General features: G+C 42.5%; 1 protein-coding gene across 2 annotated transcripts in view; it reads right to left on the bottom strand.

Annotated features, from left to right (window-relative positions):
* Positions 1–473: 473 nt before the first annotated feature.
* Positions 474–22,190, bottom strand: part of LOC133510613 (ephrin type-B receptor 1-B) — a 167,775-nt gene continuing 146,058 nt past the window's right edge. Inside the window, exons 10-16 of one of the 2 annotated variants that reach the window (XM_061838708.1) lie at positions 21,301–21,423; positions 20,206–20,453; positions 16,805–17,020; positions 5,574–5,723; positions 3,223–3,416; positions 2,478–2,633; positions 474–1,594 (exon numbers count right to left, since the gene is read on the bottom strand). In XM_061838708.1, the coding sequence (XP_061694692.1) occupies positions 1,483–1,594; positions 2,478–2,633; positions 3,223–3,416; positions 5,574–5,723; positions 16,805–17,020; positions 20,206–20,453; positions 21,301–21,423 (1,199 nt within the window). In that variant the 3' untranslated portion in view covers positions 474–1,482. Of the gene's footprint in view, positions 1,595–2,477; positions 2,634–3,222; positions 3,417–5,573; positions 5,724–16,804; positions 17,021–20,205; positions 20,454–21,300; positions 21,490–22,190 lie in introns of both variants that reach the window. The other variant, XM_061838707.1, reaches the window with a different exon arrangement.

Here is a 22,190-nt window from a genome sequence, read left to right as displayed (position 1 = left end):
TCACCTCAAGCCATGTGGGGAGTTATTTCTTGTGTACCAGAAAATGACTTTTTTGTGGGGTGGGGGGTGGGGGCACAACAAATGCCCTTTCTCAGTATTTTTCCATTTCTTAGTATTTTTTTTCTGCTGTTTTATAGCTTGAGATATCATAAAAGCAACAAATGTGAATGTTTCTTCTTGACATTTCTTTTCACAAAAAAGTGTCAAACTGGTGTTTTGAATGAAAGCATTTCAAAGGAATGTATAAAGATGGGAGACCAAAGGTTTTTTTTTTCTAAGTGGAAGATGCGAGTTTACCGCTTCTTTTGGTAAGGTTACAACGTCATATTTTGTGTGTCGTGAGACCAGTCAAAAGGCTGTTAAGCGTTCTCGACCGGCTATCGGCAGACACTCACCACGAAGGCGGCGCCGACCCGGACGAGGAGGTGCCTTCCTTCCTTCCGCTTCGAATGGGTACTGTCCTAACAAACATGAGGAATAAAGCATAAAACTGTACAAGTAAGTGCTCACCGGCAAGCGACAGCGCGTGTACACCCACATTAAAACATGAGCTCCAATAAAATGCTTTTTTTAGGGGGGGGAATCCTACGCAGCAATTTTCATGAAGCTCTACAATACCAATACTTCACTTTTTTTTTTCTTTGAACATTACGTAAAGGTTGGGAGTCCAGTCGCGACCCCGGCTCCAGGAGACATCAATCCCACAGTCCGTTCTCAAAAAAAAACAAAAAACAAAAAAAAAGGATCCAGGTCGTTTTCGGAAGTCTCGCATATTGCATGTGTCTCATCAAGTCTTTGCCAAAAATGCAAGCAGAGTCCTGTACATACACATTCATGAGCATCACCTTCAATATGAAGGTCTATTACAAAGATAGAATCATATTTAGCAAGAGATAAACATATTTACGTTCTCCGGCGGCAGGCGGGGCCTCCGACCCGCGACTCATTAGGTAGCATTAAAAGCAAGAGCGGGCCACCTTGCAACGACGATCGAAAACACAAAGACAAAAAAAATAAAATAAAATGAAATGACGTGAGCGCTTCTGCTGTACATCCCTGTATTCGTCTCCCCATAACGACTCTCACTGGTGATGGTTTTCGTATTCTACCACTTCCGTCTGGCCACGTCAAGGCATCTTCATTGCACACGGCTTGAAAAGTAAAAATCACAGATCACATTTCGAAAATAGTCCAGATAAGACAGTCAGAAGCAATACGAACTACTGCCCGTGTACGGTCGCTAACCACAACAGCTCCGTTTGTCGTGAGGCAAGTGTGGACCCTGAACTCCTCAGTGTGGATTTTGTTTTTGTTTGACGTGTGGAAATGTAGACCCTGGTCTCCTCGTGCGGTTCAGATTAAGACGACAGTCTCGACCCTGGCACGTTCCGACGGATCGGGGGGCGTTCGGGGGCCGCGGTCGTCGCCGTCGGGGGCCGTCCTCCGAATGCCGCTCGCTCCGTGGCGCGGCGCCCGCTGTAGTCATGCCATGGTGGGGGTGGGGGACTGGCTCATCTGCACCCTCATGGACTGGATGTTGCTGAGGATCTTCTTCTGGTGTCCGGCTAAGGTCACGCCTATTCGGAGCAAGTCCCTGGGGATGCGGGGGGGACAACAAAGAATTAACAGTGGTACCTTCACACAAATCAATTTTTCCCCATAGAAATTAATTGCAATGTCATTGATCCGGCGCATTAGAACCTCGCGTAACTCCTAATTTTGATTCCCTGTGATTACAGAAATGCAAAACTAAGAGACAACTTTTAATGTGAGCATTTGACTCCTACTAAGTCTGATCCATTTCGCTGTGACTTTGCGCCAAAGCCTGAAGATAAATCATAACAAAATGTTTGGGAGTCATGTAACATTTCATGATGTTCTTTCTCGACAAAAGCACATTATTAATATGAGAAAATGCAGTCTTTGGGGCGGATAAGTGCCTGTGGTACCTCGAGAAAATGAGCAATGAGCACAAGGGGCAGATTAATTTGTGTTTTTGCTTTGTGTTGCGTGCATGTTGTGATGACAAAACTTGAATAATGACAAGAACTGTTGTACGATTGAACCTCCAACGGTCAATCATCCCGAAAGTCGAGCTATTTGGAGAATTGTACTGCAAATGTCAAATCTTCCTGAAGTTTTATTTGAGCTTTATTATGCTGTACAACACAATGTTACTTTTTTGCCTTTATAGTTATTAAGGAAATAGGATAGAGACATGACTTATTTCACGTTGTGTACTAGATGAAAAATCTGACTTTGAAATTCTCGCCAGCAGATTGCATCCGACTTCTTTCCTTGTGTGAGGAGTGGCTGCATTAATGTTTTTATCTCGACGTCTTTCATGAATTTTCACTTTCAATCAGCACGTTGGCTACTGGAGTGCATTTTGGTCCTAAAAATAGTCGCACTTCGTCTTGAGTGAGCCCTTCAAGTGCCATCTGGGCTTCCGACAGGCGCGTGCGAGTCAAACTCACTCTGAGGTCATCTGAGCCACCAGCTGCAGGGACGTGAAGCCCGAGTTGAGGAAGTTGTCTCGGTACTGGCCCATCTTGATGGCACTGAGCCAGTCTTCCACGGAGCTGAAGGTGTTAAAGTCCGGTATGGATCTGTCCAGCAGTGGCTGAGAAGGCCTGCGCCAGAGTTTAGGAATGAACAGAATACCTTGACTGTCAAAATAGAACCATCCAGCTACACCCCCACACCCCTGAAATAATCTCTTGAGGTTGAATTTAACAGTTTGCTTATTATCGTGCTTGTGGTTTGCTGTGATGTAAAAGTGCACTGCATCATTTTGAGACTTTTTTCTAATCTAAGCCCCTGTCATGTTCTGTAGCTACAGTAGTGAATATGAAGGGAGGTATGATTCAAATAAATTCATAAAAGGAATTTATAACTATTCACAAGCACAGAAATATTTGTACTGATAAAGGTCTTGGTATTTTTATTGTATATAATGTGCAAAACAGTATATTTTGGATGTAATAATTGGTGACTGAATAGTTTTTTTTCATAATTTTTTCCATCATTATTAGATACAAATATTCATACAAATAGTATTATCATCACGCATGGACGACTTCCAAGCTGCACAGTATGAGCAGCAAATTTTCAGTTCTGATGCAATCGACCGTACATTAACTGCAAGTAATCGGTGAGTTGGTGCGGAAAAAAGAAAGAAAGAAATATTTCAATGGTGGAAATGACTATATATCTACTTACACTGCAGGGATGTTGGCGACAGCTTTGAGGCTGGTGGGGTTACGGATCATCTTGTCCAGGGTGGCGACGATGTCTGCGAAGCGGGGCCGGACGTTGCGGTCCTTCTGCCAGCAGTCCAGCATGAGTTGGTGCAGCGCACTGGGGCAGTCCATAGGGGGCGGCAGACGGTAGTCCTGCTCGATGGCATTAATGACCTGGACGGGAGGCGAGTGGAGGTTTTATCAGCTCTTATATTGCCGTAATTGATAATCCAGTTGATTATATTAGTACTCCCCTTGTTTTTACAACTAATTGCACACTCACTCCTCTTATCCCAACATGACCCCTGACCTCAGAATGAAGTATGCCCTTCATCTAGCAAACCGCTGTCAAATCCGAGGCTCGGTGGCCAGATGTGGTCCGCCGCATCGTTTGATATGAATAAATAAATATGCAGGAAGGAACATGCTTTGCTCCATTGCTCCAATTGGGGCTGTTGCTGTGTCCACAATTGACCAATCCCATTCAAACTGATGTGACACGGGAGCCAGTTGACACGTGCCACAGTCTTCAGTGCCTCTTATGAACCACTATAAGAGGGTTAGTGGGCTTGGATTAAAAAATAAATACATAAATATTATCGGATAATCTGATTCCTCTGGAGTCCTGTTTCCATGCCAATGTACTATTAAGCAGAATAATGGTGTCCAAAGGAGTCTCCTTTGGATAGATTCAGCTCAATTTTCCAGAACTGTAGTCACCTTTTAGAAGAGACAACAGCACATCTAATGTCCAGCAGTGCGCCAGATGATGATCCATCCATCCATCCATTTCCTGAGCCGCTTATCCTGACAAAGGTCGCGGGAGTGCTGGAGCCTATCCCTGTTGTCAACGGGCAGGAGGCGGTGTACACCCTGAACTGGTTGCCAGCCAATCGCAGGGCACATCAAGACAAACAGCCGCACTCACAATCACACCTAAGGGCAATTTAGAGTATCCAATTAATGTTGCATGTTTTTGGGATGGTGGAGGAACCCGGATTACCCGGAGAAAACCCACGCAACCATGGGGAGAACATGCAAACTCCACAAGGGCGGGTTCGGCATTGAACCCCGGACCTCAGAACTGTAAGGCCAACGCTTTCCAGTTGAACCACTGTTCCACCCCAGATGATGATGATAAAAAAAAAAAAAATGAATTGTAGTAGTAGAGTAATAACGGAAGTTGGAAAAGTTGTGGTAGGGCTGGATGTTGATGAGATCATTGATGGCTCTTTTCTGTACATCTTTATGTTTTCATCTGCATCTTCCAGGACTGTACATATCTTCTGTCCACAGATATAATTTCCCATTAAAATGCATCAGTCTTAGATAAGACCGTGAGAACTGAAGATACGATCATTGAAAGAAATTTGGCACTGGGCTGTACTCTGACGCAGAGTTGAGTGCAACTCAGCAGAATCTTGATAAATGATCCGTATAAGCTTTGTTTTTGTGTCTGTTGTGTTTTTTTAAATAATGTGTATGTGTGGCGGGAGCAGCTGGACACGCTGAGTGATACCAGTCGTCACCACAACGTTCGCCTCGGCTGGTTCCGTTTGCTGCTGGCCCACTGAGGCGGCATCTGTTGCATTGGACGCTCCTCGGGGAGCAGCATCCGCTGAGGCCTGACAATGGAAGGGCTGTAACGTTTCAGAATGAGCTCGCAGAGAGAAATCTCAGAGTTTGGGAAAAAAGCCAAATCTGGTCTTTTTGTGTGTGGATCCAATCCAAACACACGAGGGGAACAAAGCACCGCTCGTTGACTGCTCTCTAAAATGTCTCCGGGAAGTCAAGGCGAGAGTGGGAGTGAGACACGGCCTGTAAAATGTTCTCTCTCAAAATCGGCGTCAAGGACACCATCAAAGATAATGTAAGAAGGAGGATGATAAAATGTACAATTTATAACAGCGTGCTTGTTCATATGCATAGTACAAATGGTGTTGAATTGACCATTTGTCATAATAAACTCTTTTATTAGCATAATCCTTTATTTGGGGTACTTCACTGCAATAATTGGAAATTCAGAATTGTAATTTCATTGATTGTTACGATTTGTTTTTGTATTTATTTCTATATGTCTGTTCTCGCTACTTACATTTGTGTGTAAATATAACTGACTTTTTTCAGCTGTGATTATGTTCTAATGAACAAATCCCACATCCCACACTTTTTTTGTTCCTAATTCTAATTTTTGTGTTGTCCTCTGTGTTTAAAAAAAAAAAAAATCTTAAAGAGCAGTCCATTTCGGAGCCGTGCCTGAAGTCATTCTAATTGCCCAATAGTATTGATAAGAAGATAGCTTTACATTTTTTTTTCCCCAATGGCACTTACATCCTGATTGGACATGTCCCAGTAGGGCCTCTCTCCAAATGACATGACTTCCCACATGACGATGCCGTAGCTCCACACGTCGCTGGCAGACGTGAACTTCCTGTAAGCGATGGCTTCCGGTGCGGTCCACCTCACAGGGATCTTTCCACCCTGAAAAAAACAACAACAACAACAAAAGAAATGAGAGTAACCTCTCAGTAATGAAAAGTTGTCCTCGTAATCATTTCATCAAGTCAAATACTGCAAGTCTAGCAAGTTCCAATTTGTTTTGTTTTGGGCAAGTCAATTCAATTTAAGACATTTTGTTCTCATGGTTACATAAACTCTGACGTCTGCTCAGAGGAGAGGAAAAACATCTTCTAAGACAACCAGAAGAGTCCAGTTGCGTTCAAGCCAATGGCCTTAGAATGAAATAAGATGGATGAATGAGAATATTTACAGACATCTTCCCTGCAGCATCTGGTCGTCATTAAAACGCATTCACTGCCATTGACAGCTTCCGGAATTAAATATCCATGTTAACTCGGGAGGGACGGCAATGAAGGAGTTTTAAGAGGACCAAGAAGGACAAATAATGATCTTATTGGTTAGGGTATTTAGATTTTATGTATGTGTAACACATTTTCGTGGCTCAACTCTTTAAATCGAGTCTATAGTCAGACTTATTGTCAAGTCCCAACTCATCAAAATAGTGAGTGGAATCGACTCGAGTCCAAGTTCCTCACTCGACTTTCCTCCTTCAGCCTCTCCGTTTTTAGCCGTCCTTTAATTGGTGCATCAATTATAAACTTTTCATCAATTGTCCCTGCAAAGGCTCCCAACAGTGTTCGCGCCCTTCACAGATCGACCAATGACATCTCCCCTCCTGCCGTTTAAATTAAAGGAGATAGAAGTCTGCTCCTGCCTAATACATTGAGTGTGTCTGCCGGTAATTGGACTACCTGAGCCTCCAGCGAAGCCACGCGCTCTCTTTTTATTGAAACTGACAGCTGCTTGTCTAATTTTCCAAATAGGCACGCAGAGGCATTGATAGTTTTGTGTAAACAGGCAGACTGTCAAGTTGCGTATCTTCAGCCCTCCGCTGGTTTAATAATGCCAATTAGCCCAACCGGAGAATTCACACATAAGCCGCAGTTAGATTCAGACGGCGAGGAAAAACAGACCAGCCTGAGTGAGGGGAGAAGAGATGGGGGATGAATGCACACAATGAATAGTAATCCCAGGGATTTCCGTGCACAGTTTGACGAACTGCTGAGAATTAATCTTAAAATGTATGTTCACACTGTCTACTTTAAAGTATACACTCGTCAAAGGGAGTCCGTGGAAGTGTTGCAAAGGTGGCATTGGCTTAGCACATTGATCTCTTTAGGGTTTTGACCTTTCGAAGGGTGTTCACCTGCAGACAGATTTAACATTTGACCCGGAATGCGCTCTATTGTTGCTGCAACACATGCTGCAGCACACACGCATGCACGCTAAATTCCCAAGCCAGCCAGTTTAGAAACAAAAAAATGTACACGCTCTACTTTTCGACAGTAAATGTAACACTGACAGAAGAGATCAATAGAGGATAGAAAGTAACCCCCCCCCCCCCCATCACCTTAATGCATACATTTCTGTTCTTCTACCAATTGTGGTAGTTTCTCGGCTTTGAATGAGATCAATTCTTTCAAAGTGAAATTTCATGTGACCTTAAGTCATCTCCTGTTATTGGAAATGATTTAATTTTTACATTTTGTTTTCACAGACATTCCACTTTTGTGGGAGTTGTTTTTGTTTTTACACAGAGTCCAACTTATTTATTCACACTGACTTGCTCTGTATTAACATCATATTTCACACTGCGCCGCCTTCCTTGGATACGAGCTGGAATGGGCCGGGTAAAGACACGGGCTCCACAAAGAGACCGACAAGGCAATAACATTTCCAAGGGAGCCGGTGGGGAGGCAGCAATGCAAACCCTTCTGTAATTACTGCTGTGGGCCAGTGATAGCGCTGCCAAAAAAATCCCGTTTCATAAGTCCTGAACAGCTCACACGCCGAAGGAAAAAGGTAAAGGATAATATTAAGGAGAAAAAAATGTGTTTTTACACTTTCCCCAGCAGAGAACAGAATAATTTTAATCCTGTAGGGAGTTGCGGTGGAGAGAAAGTGATGATGGGAATTAAAACGGAGCTTGTGTCAACAGAAAAACATTGAGGGCTTTGTGAGGCCCCTGGATCATAGGGGGTTGGGGGGGGGGGGCTCTTTGGATGGGCTACACAAAAATGAACAACTGGCATTTTGTTTGGCTTCGCTAATGTGAGCGCGGGTTCACACACTCTCCTACTAAGTCAGACAGTAAATTGAAAGCTGTGTCGATGAGCCTGATTATAGTTGTAAACGGGCCATACCAAACGGAGATTTATCTTTAAGGCTACATTTACACTATATTCCCTGCAGTCAGGGCTGTTCAGTTTCGACCCATCGTGCACAAAACGAAAAGGTCGTGAGATAACGCAGGGAGACGGACGGGTTGGGCAATCGTGACGGGCCGTTATTGCTGCGGGTGCCTGACGAGATTTTAAAAATTGTTAATAGTAGTCACGGTATGGCTGAGAAAACCTAGTTGATTAAGTACAGCAGGGTGAAAGTTGACAGTACATGACAGAGGATATCCAAACTTGTACGAAGAAGGACAGAATATTCCTCGGCATCTCGGGATGCTTTCAAGCCGTGTCATGTTCTGCCATTTTTGGAGCCCATTTTGTTTATGGCACCCAAGGCTGTATGGTAGCTCATTTGTGGCGTTCAGTTATGGTTAGGACGCTTTGAGTTCTAATCTATTCTGATGTGGCGAGCACACGTGTAATATACGTGTTATAGTATCGTAGCGGCCATATTATACCCGTTTATAATGCTCAATGTGGTGTATCACCCTCTCTCATCCCCCCCATTGCCTTGATGCTGAATCCTAAGCCAGGTCCTGCAGTGGAGCTTTATTCGACTGTGTCTGGACCACACATTTGCACCAAAGCTGCACAGTGTCAAGTTTTCATCTGCAGAAAGCCTTGACAGTATATGACAAACGTAAGGGGACCACATCAGAACGTAATGAGATGGACGGGAGGGGACGCCCTGGCATCCGTGGTAAATTGCGACCCCAAAACTCTTTTGAGTCTCCAAGACTCAGCAGCCCCAGCCCCTTCCAGATAAAGTGATAGACCATCAAGAAGTAAACACAGACACAACATAGATCCAATGAATACAAGTTTGGACAAAACCTAGAAATACTTCAATATGGAGGACAAAATGGTCAAAGTGGAAGAAAGAAAATGTAAATGTAGCCTTGCCAAAGATTCACACACAAATAGAGCTGAATTACCAAGAAATCCTGTGATGAAATTCCAAAAACTAATATGAAGGGAGAAACAGCATTGTAAAAAATAATGAAATAATAACAGAGGTATTTTAGAATCATTTCAACTAGCATGCTGTCTAAAGAAGTACAGCATGACATCAAATGTGACAATTTGTGGTTCCACAGTACATCAACTGCCCCAGGCAGAATTTTTATTTAGTTCAATACCACACAGACATGCAAACAGGAAGCAAAAAAGAGATTCTAATATGACATTGAGAAAAAAAAAACAATACAAAATAAGCAAATATGAATTGATAAATTCAATCACCCCCCCCCATTGTCAAGGACTTTAAGTTAAAGTATTATAGTAAGTATTCGATCTCGGTGCTGATAATTTTGTCACGAGTCACAATCACTTCCTAAAAACGCCACAGGCCCGTGTTTAAATACCGTAGCAGAATAATAAGTAAAATACACTTGACACATAATAGCCTTGGGCTCGTGTGAGCATTTACCCAAGAAATTGACGAAGACAAAAACAGATAATGGCAACATGAGGGAAAACCAGAGGGATTCATTTTTCTCAAGATGTGCGCTTGTCACAACGTGAGAAAAAAAAAAAAGAATGTATAAAAATACTGACATAAACCACGACAAGACACTTCGCAGCAGTCCGTGCTGCATAAACATTTGCAGTCATTGTTACGACACATTTATGGCATCAAGAAAATTGAGACAAACAATGTTGAGGCTACTAAGAAATAAAACCAGGCAAGCTGTCTCGCAGTACGTCCTAAGTAAGCACGCAAAATGCTAAACGCTAAAATGAAGTAAATGTGATGTACATGCAGCAGTTGAAATACACACATCGCTAACAGAGCAAATCCCGCAAACCATAAAAAAAAGGTCAACGCAGAAGTTGGCATTCTTAACTAATCGTCTTCACTTCCCAGTTCCCGTCTCCGATTTTCTTTACTTCTCCAATTCACTAATCCATTTCCGAACAATGCCCACACTCAAATGGGCCTGAGTACATTTATTTGCCCGGAGAGGGGGCTCCATCAACATCTTTTTAATGAAATCCTGAGAGCAACCGTCGCTCCTGGATGTCTGCCCAAAGCGAGCGAGGGAGACGCTCGCAGAGAGGGAGAGTGACGGCGGGGGAAGAACGGAAATAAGCAAAGGGTGGAAAGGAGGATGGTGAGATGTTGGATTTCAAAGCCACCTACGGGAATTTCTGGCAAATAGATGGACGCGGGTCTTTTAACACATCTTTGGTCCAGACTTACGTTGTCATCATATACGTGCCTGTGACCATGTTGCCACGGTGTATCGGGAACATTCACGATTAGTGGCGAGACAAGAGTGTAAAATGGCACAAAATAGCCAACCTGACCTTCCGTGTAAAATTAAGAAAATCTAGATTTAAAAAAAAAAAAAAAACTGCACTTCACACTGTGCCTCCCAAGGTTAATCTTGGCTAAAATGATTGACAGCCCAATACAATCCATTATTATACTTGAGAAAATGTCTTCCAGATGACCGCTATGTGGTCACACAGTAGAAATATTGCGAGTTGGATTCGCCAGCAGAAGAAATCGAATTCCTGATTATAAAAAGTACAAGTTTGCTTGGGTGGCCTTCACAGCTCATTAGAAAGAGCGAAAAGGTGCCAGAATTATCATTTGTACTTCAAAATGAGAGATGAGAATCCATCTATATTAGTATCAAACACACACACATACACGTCCAATGAATTCAAGTTTGAACATATATATTATGATTGCATATTTTTCGAAATTGTACCACTTTAGAGTGGTTAAATCAGCGGTTTCACAGCATTTACTAAAGCTGGCAGCGTTCACTGCGTGTTCTGAGGCACCATCTTGAATGAGATCACCTTATTTGCTGGATCCATTAAAACGGAAGTTGTCCAGTCTAATTTGAGCGATTCCGTGCTCATATCAGAGTGACCTTGGCCCGATAATTCATTTACAGCGTGTCGAAAATAGGCAAATGCGCTCTTATAAAACTGCCTTATCAAACTGGAGCACAGTTGTAATGGACCGGATTTTTCTCTTTTCTGCCATCTTTTCAATAACGGGGACACAGTTGCAATGTACTCCTTATGAACTTTGTCCATGTTGTCACAGTCACTTATTTAAAGATTAGGAAGGATTTTTATTGCAGTTTCTTGGTTATATGGCATAGTGGTGATTTATGCCATTTTTTTTTAAAGATAACCCAGACTCCTGAGAAAATAATGCTTCGGGTACTGTACATTATATGCTAATAATCTCATCATGAATGGATACTTATAATGGTAATTCTGATTTAATTAATTGACATTGACTTCTTCTTTGGCACCATTGGCGGATTATAAACAATTTGAGGGGTATACTCCCATAAAAATTCTCATTAAGCCAAAATTTCAATCATTATTTTTTCTTTGCCAGTGATTTAGGTTGTCAGGAGCAATTTTGAACAATATTTAAAACTTATAGTAGTATAGAATAGTTTAGCATTAGTAAAAGTGTTGCTAAGAGTAATGCGGTTCCACTACATGGTTCGAGTGACACAATTCCCATGTGTCCCATCAGCATAAGGAGAAAAAAAAATTCTGATATTCTTTTAGGTAAGAATCAGGCCTTTTCCAAATGATGATTAAAAAAACCAGATCGGATCAGATGGATCCAGATCCAAACCTGAGGCTGATGATTGAAACGTGCTGATCAGTCCAGTACACACAACACAAACAATGTAGAACAGTTGAAGGGAAAGCGGAAAAAACAAAAGAAATGTCAATTTCATGTCTCATCGGAATCGGCACGTTCGCACCTAATGTAGGACTTTTATCTTTAATACATTGTTAAAAATAGCTTGTGGATATTGACAGAAAAAGAATCCACCCATCCATTTTCTCAGTCGCTTATCCTCACAAGGGTCACGAGGAGTGCTTGAGCCTATCCAAGCTGTCAACGGCCAGGAGGTGGGGTACACCCTGAACTGGTTGCCAGCCAATCGCAGGACACCAGAAAAATAATGTATAGTGTCAAAAATGTCTTCAAAAAGACGATTCTGGAGATTCATGGATTCCACCTGAGAGTAACAACATGCACTAAACTAAAGTTACACCTACAATATAAAATCGGCCTCACACAAGCCTTCAAATGTTCGCTTCCACCACAGATGGCGAACTGAGGTCTACTTCATCCCGACTCTGGCGTCGCGACAGCATGGATAAAAATCACAGTCGAGAGTTTGGAATCCCTTTATACTGTATTTTCCTCCTGTTGTCTGTTTTGTCTGATTTGGAATGTTCAGACCGATGTACAAATTCTAAACATTTCGGGAAAGTGAAGCGGAGCGTTCAGCCTCTACCCAGGTGGGGAACCGAGATACAGAGCCTGTTCGGTCACTGCGCCGGTGGTGACTCATGGTTATCACGGGGCGGGGAGGATTCCACGGAGAGAGGCCGACCGTCTCTCCACATGCGCACTTTGCCTTCGCTCGCGCTGGCAGATGAAAATAAGCATCTGTGCCCGTCGTAAATGTGGTAGTTTGGAGCCAGCCCGTGCTAAGAGCGGACGGAAACAACCACAAAGCCGTTTCGTTTTGAATGCGTGACTCTTACTGAGCAGCATGACGCCAGCTCCAGACACTTAATGCTGAATTTACGTTGCACTCGAAGGCAGCATATTTTTAACCTCGCCTGTGCAAGCGTAAACAAAGGTGAAAAATAGCCTGAGGTAACGGGCATTGTCGAATCTTAGCGGGAGGATGACTGACAAGAACGGGAACAAACTGTTTTGTGTCACCTTCATGTACAGTTTGGAGAGAAAGTCAAGGAAAAAAAACGGGACTACTTTGAATTTCACCTTTGCTTTTGATCAGGGAAATTGTTAGGTTCATGCTCCGAGTTAACACTTCCAACTGACCATTTCTGCTAGTTCAACATGAACTTGCGTGTATAAATGGTGACCACTTTACATTATTAACACCTGATAAGGACTGAATAAAAGGTAGTAGCTCAATATTCAGTTACTGCATCACTGTCACTCACAAAGAAGGGAGCCAAGAAGTGAGCCTTAAACCCATTCGTGGGCAGCGTCCCATTTTTGGGACATCATGATTTACACGTATTATATCCTTCAGTATATCAACATATTTAAGTGTTTTAATCTGAAGCCATAATTTGGTATCAGGAGAGGATAACTCAACGCACGGAGTCATTTCCCTTTCCTTCCTGACCCAACATGGCTGCCTCAAGTACACATGGAGTGTTTTCCAAGAGAAGAAAGGAAGAAAGGTCAGTATGCAACCAAGTTCGTCTTCAAAATGCTAATCCATCAGTATTATTACTGCGCAAGTGTCGTTCTAGAATAAGAATTAATTGATAAACATATCTCTAGTATGTACCACTTCACAAAACTGATAACATACCCATCCCAAAACGTTGCCCGCGAGAGGGTGCATCTTTTTTTTACCTTTGTTTTATGCGTTAAACGAAAAACAAGTGATATTTCCTTGATTGTGGCCTGTTATGAGACTTTTATCTCAATCAGGCAAAAATTGCCACCCTGCCTATGAATGGGTTAAAAACACACATTTTATAACTGGTTGTTCATTATTTACATAGCATATGACAGCAGTATTAGTTATTTTTATACAACCCTTTTTCCAAATGACGTGCGAAGAATGCGAAAACTGCCCCCAAAATCTGAATTGCATAAATAAAATGCGAGTCAGGATGGAGCCCGGGGGCCAGAGCGAGGGTGAAATGATGCAAATAGCGAGCAGCCAAGTGACAGAAAACAGCAGCGCATTTCACATCGCGCGGGCAGTGGAGCGGAACAGCGAGAATGTCGATCGGGTCACGGGGCTTTGACGGAAGAGCTTTGTTGAGAGCGCCGCATGACCTCGCCTTTCAACCTCTCTCAACCTCAATGACACAAACAAACACACCAACAGAACAAGGCACCTGGGGAATGGGGTGGGGGTGGGGGGGGGGAACAATACATATGGGATTGCCCACAAACTGAGAAATAGGCGCACTGTGTGCAATGACAGCTTTTCTGCATCATCAGCCTGGGGCAATAGAAAGAAAACACCTACACATACTGTACTGTTATATATCATAACAACATGGCCACTTGCACAATATAATAAGTTCCAATATAACAAATGTTTTAAAAATGTTGCCATATTGCTCAGTTTTTCAAATTCTACAGAGGAATAATGTTAGCAATATATTTATTAAAGCCAGTGTAGTTTGCAAGGAATGTCAGTGTACCTGTTATCAATGGTGTATGAAATAAAGAGGTCATATACTTTTTAAAACTTTTATATTTATATTTGAAAAAGAAAATAAAACTTAAGTGAGATTTGTTTGAATGAACTGAAAGTGACTCAGTAAGCTGCTGTAATGTCTTTTTTCCCCAAGGAGAAAATAAGTTGTATACACTGGCTTTGTGAGTATTATTATATTGTTTGTCTACATGTGTTGCTGGACCGTTTTTACTGAAATATTCGCTGCTTAAAGCTTTCACACTGCCACATGGCTTCTGTTCATTAACCAGTCTGTAGCGTTTTGCTAGTTGTTGGCATTCAGAAGAACAAAAGTATCCAAAGCAAAGCTATATGGTTGTTTTACAAGTGTAATTATTTTCTTATGTTTAGTTTGACAGCAAACCTGAAGTGGATGTCATGTACAAGAGTTATCGTTACTGTTTAGTCCGTGCAGGATTTTATCAGGAAAATACATGTCGACCTTGGTAAGCTTCCTGCAGTGTACTTAGGGTATGTAAACGCCCCACAGCATTGCCCCGACGTCAACCCGCGTCCAGATTGCACACAGTGACCGCCAGGTCCTCCTGACCATCCACCTCCCGCGCCGCATGGACTGTAATTGCTGTGCCGACAACTGCTTAGAAGAATTAGAAAAGCAGCGTCGGGAAAGAGGTGATTAATTTGCCAGGGGAGGAGGTCGATGCCAATGTAAATCACCGCGTGTTAGCGCAATTTAATTTTCCCCGATTCCCTCAGCTCTGTCTGCGGCGGCAGCCTCGCTTGCTGATTGGTTTGCGACAGGTCATAGCTTAGCGGGTCACGGAGGAAAGGGGACCGCGGATAGCTTAATTATGCTGTGGAGCCCTGAACGCAAGGCGCAAACCCCCCAACGTCTCCTGAAGCCTGTTTGCATGTTCACCTTAAATACATCAGGGGGAAGGACCAGCATGACAAGGAAGTCCTAATGAACTATCCACACAATGTACAGTAGCGTGCAAAAGAATTGGGCCACCCGAGGCTTTACTGAGCGCAATGACTGAAGCGTGTTGTTTTTGTTCCGAAAAGAATTTGTTATGAAAAGAAATGCGGCGGTATAAAGCAAGTATCTACCTGAACATCGACTGGGAGAGTTACAAACATGTTTTGGATTAATTTCTCTGTGTCACCAGTTTTATTCAAATTAAACATAAAATATTTTCAAGATATCTTTGTAAGAGTCTCCAGGCACAGACTCACCAGGGTATTACCTGCATGCTTTTGATCTCAGCTTTTTTGCATTCTGTCAAAATACATCACAAGCCATTCTGAAAATAGCCCTCCCTTTATGGCATAAGGTATTAATATTCATATTCATCCATAATATATACAGAATTACCACAGAAGTACCAATATGCCATATAATCAGTGTAAAGAATATGTCATTTGCATTAACTGTCCCTGAGGCAAATTGAAGAAAAGTGCAGCTTCAGGAAAACATTCTTAGAAACGGGTAATCCAAATTAAAAACAGGTCAAAATGAAACGGAAATGTCAGAATTGTTCCCGCACGCTGTGATACAGATGTGGTGACCAGTCATCCACCGTGCCACCAAATATATACTTTAAATCCAAAAGACTTTTGCCTTCAACGTTATCCACATTAACTTTTCAGCAACCACGGGAAGGATTCTTGGCCGGGAACTGTCAGATGTTCAGAGCAATGTGAGCAGGTGCACTGTCATGGTCAGGCAGCCATCAACTGTATTTTTTTATTCATAGTGCTGGTTGATTGTAATGGTTTGAAGGGGAGAAATCAGTTTATGACAAATCCCGTATTTTTTCGACACATGTTGTTATGTACATTACTGTAAATCTACCACAAATGCTATATGACAGTTCTACCTGACTTTGGGAGAACTCTATTGGATCGCATGCGGGTGTATCTAATAGTATGTGATGGAAACGCTTCAAAGCCAGCTTTTTTGCACTAAAATCTCAAAGGATAGCAAATGAGATTAAAATTGATGAAAGAAACACTGCTGCATGCACATCATTAAAGAATGCATGCACGCACTTTTGCCATACAAGCAGGGAGTTAGAAAAGTGTGTTTGTGCATGTTTGTGAGGCTATCTGAATGAATTTTGAACGTGGGAGAGGTGGCCGACGAGCTAACGATAATGATGGCTGCTGATAATTACAGATCTGCGTTGTGGAGGAGTTAATGAGGAGCCAAAACCTCCCATGATGCCCCTGCAATAATGAACGATGAGTGAACGAGAAGGAGGCAGGCACGCATAAGAGATGGGAGCTGTCAGTCGGAGAGGGCGCCGTGCCCTTTGGTTTGCGTGCACTCCGGGCATGTCAACGAAGAGAGGAGCCTTCCCAGAGGAGGCTTGTCTCCACGCTAATGAAGATGTGACAGAAGCAGAAACCCGGACCGGGACTGCAGAACATCGGGAAGAGGGACCGAGGCAGAAAGGAGGAGGGGGCGAGCTCTGGAGAAAGGTTTTCACATTCTAGCTTCAAATAGACCATTGTAAGGTTGAGCCAAAATGAGATTGACTGGCAAGATGTCAGTGATGTGAGGACAATTAAAGGGACGCGATATGAAGGTACCCACCAAGGAGCTGGTGTAGCTTGGATCCGAGGTGTCCTCCTGTAGGTAGCGCGACAGGCCGAAATCCGACACTTTACACACCAGGTTGCTGTTGACCAGAATGTTGCGTGCGGCTAGGTCTCGGTGTACGTAGTTCATCTCGGAGAGATATTTCATGCCGGCGGAGATTCCACGCATCATTCCCACCAGTTGGATGACTGTGAATTGACCATCGTTTTGCTGCAAAACAAACATACATTGCATGACATTTTAATATCATCTGAAGCGCTGAAGCCATGATAGGTCAAATCTATTCGGAAACTTAAAATTATGGAAAATTTACCATTGTACAGAAATACAGTGCTGCCTTGAGATACAAGTGACCTGACTTACAAGTTTATGTTTTTTTTTTTTTTAGTTTGACTTGCGGGAAAAAAAATTACCCGCAGGATCATAGCAGTGAACTTAACCCACTTCACAACATGCAGCAGTTTGGCAGTTGGTGAACAATTCCACAAAAAGAGGCTTCAAGCTGTTCTGTGAAGTTTACTGTCACGCTCGACATCAAACAATGAGAACATGGGGTGTATTGAACAACCACACAAGCCTGCAAGCTTGATGCTAACAAACAATGGGAACTCTCATAGATGTGCTAACAAATAGCATCATGGTGGGAGTGTCTTAACGCTTTCAGCAACAGCTATTTGAACACAAGCACTATATCAAAGCAATATAATGCTCACAGGCATATACAGTATATATGTGAATTATGTATGATACATAAACTGTTTAATTGTTTCCATTCTATTAAACTATATCATTAATTTGAGACTCTTAAATTGTCCCTGGGTGTGAGTGCGACTGTTGTCTGTCTCCACGTGCCCTGCGATTGGCTGGCAACCAGTTCAGGGCATACCCCCCCCCCTCCTGCCTGATGACAGCTGGGATTGGCTCCAGCACTTCTCTGACCCTCGTAAGGATAAGCGGCACAGATAATGGCTGGATCTATATGTCATTGCAGTACTATTTTCCTTATTCGCAAACATTTTACTTTTTGATTTGGAACAACTTGATGCATTCATTTCAATGGGGAGCCAACACCATAGTTTGGTCTGTGTGTTAAGTTAAACAACCAAATGAACCTTTTGTTAACACTGATGTCTTTTCCCAAGAAAATCAGGGTTATCGGGGTATTTTGATGAAAGCATGTCAAAAACACGTTATTAAGCCACTTGGAAACAGTTCTAAATTGTGGCGGGAAAAAAAAATATCATGTCTCCTGTCAGTCAACATGCTATCCTACCAGACATATAGGGAAGATGGGAGATTGTTATCACATGGTAAAGAGCCAGTACTTTTGAGTTTCATATTCACTGCATATTCATATTCAGTTTGGCTTTTGAGACCCAGGTGTTCCTCCAAGAAATGATTTATTTTCATCCCACCGTTTCCTTTTTTTCTTAGTAAGCAAATAAAAAACATTAATTCAACAAAACCCTGACAGTACACGGTTCAATTCCTGATTGTGTTTTTTTTCTCTATTTTTTTTTTTTTTTTTTTTTTTTTTGCATCCAGGCTCCGTGGCCATGCCCCTGTTGTGAAACCTCCGAGGTCCTTTGAACTCCCCTGGAACCTGGGAACAAATACGAGGGCGAAACAGATCGATGCAAACACAAGTCGGAAGTGGCGGTTAGCAAAGCCAGCTTCAAAGAACTCCTTAAAGCCCGCCTAAGATCAAAGTGGCGCGCAGCAGCCATCCATGAGATACAAGGAGGAAGAAAAGGGAGTTGAATTTTGATTGTTTCTTAATAAACATAATCAAACCATACCCAGAATTCCAATCACAGTTCTGGCCATTAACATCCATCCATCCAATTCCTGAGTTCCTTATCCTCACGAGGGTAAAAGGGAGTGCTGGAACCAATCCTAGCTGTCATTGGGCAAGGGTGGGGTACACCCTGAACTGGTTGCCAGTCAAGGGCACATAGAGACGGACAACAGACGCACTCATAATCACACCTTGGGGCAATTTCGAGTCTCTAATTAATGCATGTTTTTGGGATGTGGGAGGAAACCGGAGTGCCCGGAGAAAACACATGCAGGCACAGGGAGAATATGCAAACTCCACACAGGTGGGGCTGGGTCAATCAGTCGATCAAAACAGTGGGGCATTAAAAATAAAAGCATTTGAAAATCACAATGTACAGAGAAACGTTATCTTCAGTTAACCCATTCATGGGCAGCGTCCCATTTTTGGGACATCATGATTTTCACACATGATATCCTTCAGTATATCAAAACATTTAAGTGTGTTTAAGGGTAATCTGAAGCCATAATTTGGTATCAGGAGAGGACAACTCATCGGTCAGTTATTTCCTTTTCCTTCCTGACCCAACATGGCTGCCTCAAGTACACATGGAGCGTTTTCCAAGAGAAGAGAGAAAAGTCAGTGTGGAACCAAGTTTGTCTTCAAAATGCTAATCCATCAGTATTATTAATGCGTAAGTGTCATTCTAGAATAAGAATTAATTAATAAACGTATCTCTAGTATGTACCACTTCACAGAACTGATAACATACCCGTCCCAGTTTTGGGACGTTGCCCGCGTGAGGGTGCATCTTTTTTGCCCTTTGTTTTATGCGTTAAATGAAAAAGAAGTGTTATTTCCTTGATTGTGGCGCGTTAGGAGACGTTTATCTCAATAAGGCAAAAAATTGCCACCCTGCCCATGAATGTATGTGTGTGAAATTTAAAGTCTGAGTAAAAACTTTTGTGCCTAAAATGAGGCTGGTGAACGGTACTGAATGGAATACACCAGACAGCCAACTATAGTCTTGCCTTTTCCCTAATTCATTTCATAGTTGCTGGATGCTATGTGCTCCTGTAAATAAATTCAGTGGGTAATGACTGACCATGCACATGTACTGCGTGTAATGAGAAGATGTCGATGGCCCAACGGAGAGTGTGATGCGTTTGACCAGTCTTCAGTATTTCTTGTAATAATTGACTCGACCCAACGCCAACCCTAACCCTACCCCAATGATAAAAGTCGATGCAGTCAGAGACAGCACAAGAAATTCAGGCCTGAATACCATGTAATAATTTACGCTAAGTTTTTCTCTCATTTTACATCTGATTGCATTGGGGCTTTGAAACACAAGAGCCAACAGATGGAGCTGTGGTGGAAAAAAATTTTGGAACCCTTTAGGAAGAGAGCATTACTGCCAATTTTGTGAGCCAAAAGAGTCACACGGACATTTTATTTTCATAGACGTGCTATAGCAGAAGCCTCTTTTATGGGATTCATTCATTTCTTTCCAATAGTAATTGTTGCTTGACTTGAACTTGGTTAAACTCTTGAATGACTCCAATAACAATAAAACCATCAGTTACAGTCGACAGCTTCAAATTAGAAAGTCACTTACCCTGAGGAACGAGTCGAGAGCTCCGTTCTCCATAAACTCTGTGACGATCATGACAGGTCGGCTCTTGGTGACGACGCCTTCCAAGCGGATGATGTTGGGGTGGTCGAACTGACCCATGATAGACGCCTCGGACAGGAAGTCCCGCCTCTGCTTCTCGACGTAGCCCGCCTTCAAGGTTTTGATGGCGACAAAGATCTCCCTCTTACTGGGCAGCTTCAGACGGCCCTTGTACACTTCCCCAAATTCCCCTACAAAATAAGAGGAAGCCAGTGTCATCACTAAGTACACATGGACAGCTTACTTGCTTTGGATCAAATTTATCCTGGATTCTTTTGTCGCTTAGTGTTTTGTGGCCCTGGGCTTTCAGGGTCATCACACACTGTATTAAGCTGAAGTGTTGCCCTGCTCTCGACTAACAACATAAACTCTATTTGCATGTTTCATATCTTCAGGCTCAGAGGCATGACACACATTCCCTATAATGAAAGACACAAATTTGAAGAAACAAATGTCAAGCATGTCGAAGCTATTTGATGAATGACCATCAACTGAAAGTCCTGAAGATACCCCGCACTGGGGTCTTGAGAAATAAAAACCTTGAAACCGTGGGTCCACGGTAGTCGTACTACAATTCACGCTGTGTGGCTTTCTCTCACCTCAATTGCCGAGAAGGCCAAGTTTAAAGGAGCTATTCCAAGCGCCAAGCTCATTAACCGTCTTATTTTAGTATCAATAAAAGCAATCACATAGTCAGAAGACAATACGAGATATGAGAAACATCTTAGCTTTAAGCACACTGACACTGCCTACCAGATCACTTGAAAACAAAGACAACAATCTTAATTACAGCCTATCATTTACAGGAAGAAGAAGAGTAGAACATTTTTGAAAATACTATCAGTAAAGCATTTGGACGTACAGGACAAGACTAATTTCTGATGCAATTACAGTAAATCCCACAGTAGCTGGCCTACATTCTGCTCCTGTCCACGGGTCCCCCTGATAGGCACCCGAACGTGTGTGATACCACAAAGATGAAAACGTAATACAACATGAATAAATTCAGTAAGAGACACATAGACACAGTGAGCATACCGGCACCGATGACCTCCTCGATTTTAACAGTTGAGACATCAATCTCCTTGGCGAACTCATGGACAGCTTCATTTGGGTCTTCGTAGGTGAAGGGGTCGATGTAGATCTTCATCCCTGGGGAGCCTGAGAAGTGGGTCGGGCAGCCCAGTGGTGAGGGGCAGTTAGACATGTCGGCTCGCAAAGAGAGCTCTAGAACAACCAAAGGTGCCCAGTAAGAAGAAACCCATCTATTTTTTTTCTTTTCATTTGGCTGATGTGTTGTGTTAATGGCTGAAGAATGTAATTGACCTGAAGGTCAGAACTTCAATCACATTCAGCAGTACTTCCCAGTTCCCATCACTCCAAGCTTTTAACAGTATTAATGAGGACAACTAAACGTGATATATTGTTTCCTTTAAGATTAATGACTAGATGGAAATGATTATTACAGTACACATCTGACATCAAATCGTATAGGTGAAGGGTCAAACAGGCAGTTTAAGTTCCATGTAAAGACAAAATCTAAATGCGGATTGGCAAAGTCAGTTTTTTTTTTTTTTTTACAAAAGGAGAGGCAGTTTGTCATAGAATGGGACCATCGGATTTGTTGTATTTTTTGGGGGAAAAAAGTGAGATTGCAAGAATCAATTCCTGTCACGCTTTCAGCATTATGAAATCTTACATGAAGATGGTCAAAACGCCCCAGGAAGCTTCAGTGCTATTAATTACTCTTTGCATAGGGTACACAATATATGCCTGATTATGTCTATACAATCTGCTTCACTCTTTATGTTCAAATATTGGTTGCTTAAAGGGTTACGATACTGCAACACTATTTTCCACCCATCCCTCCATTTTCTGATCCGCTTATCCTCACAAGGTTTGCGGTGAGTGCTGGAGCCTATCTCAGC

This window comes from Syngnathoides biaculeatus, chromosome 13 (assembly GCF_019802595.1).
Source record: "Syngnathoides biaculeatus isolate LvHL_M chromosome 13, ASM1980259v1, whole genome shotgun sequence".
Taxonomy (NCBI): domain Eukaryota; kingdom Metazoa; phylum Chordata; class Actinopteri; order Syngnathiformes; family Syngnathidae; genus Syngnathoides; species Syngnathoides biaculeatus.
This window is presented reverse-complemented; position numbering and strand designations above follow the sequence as displayed.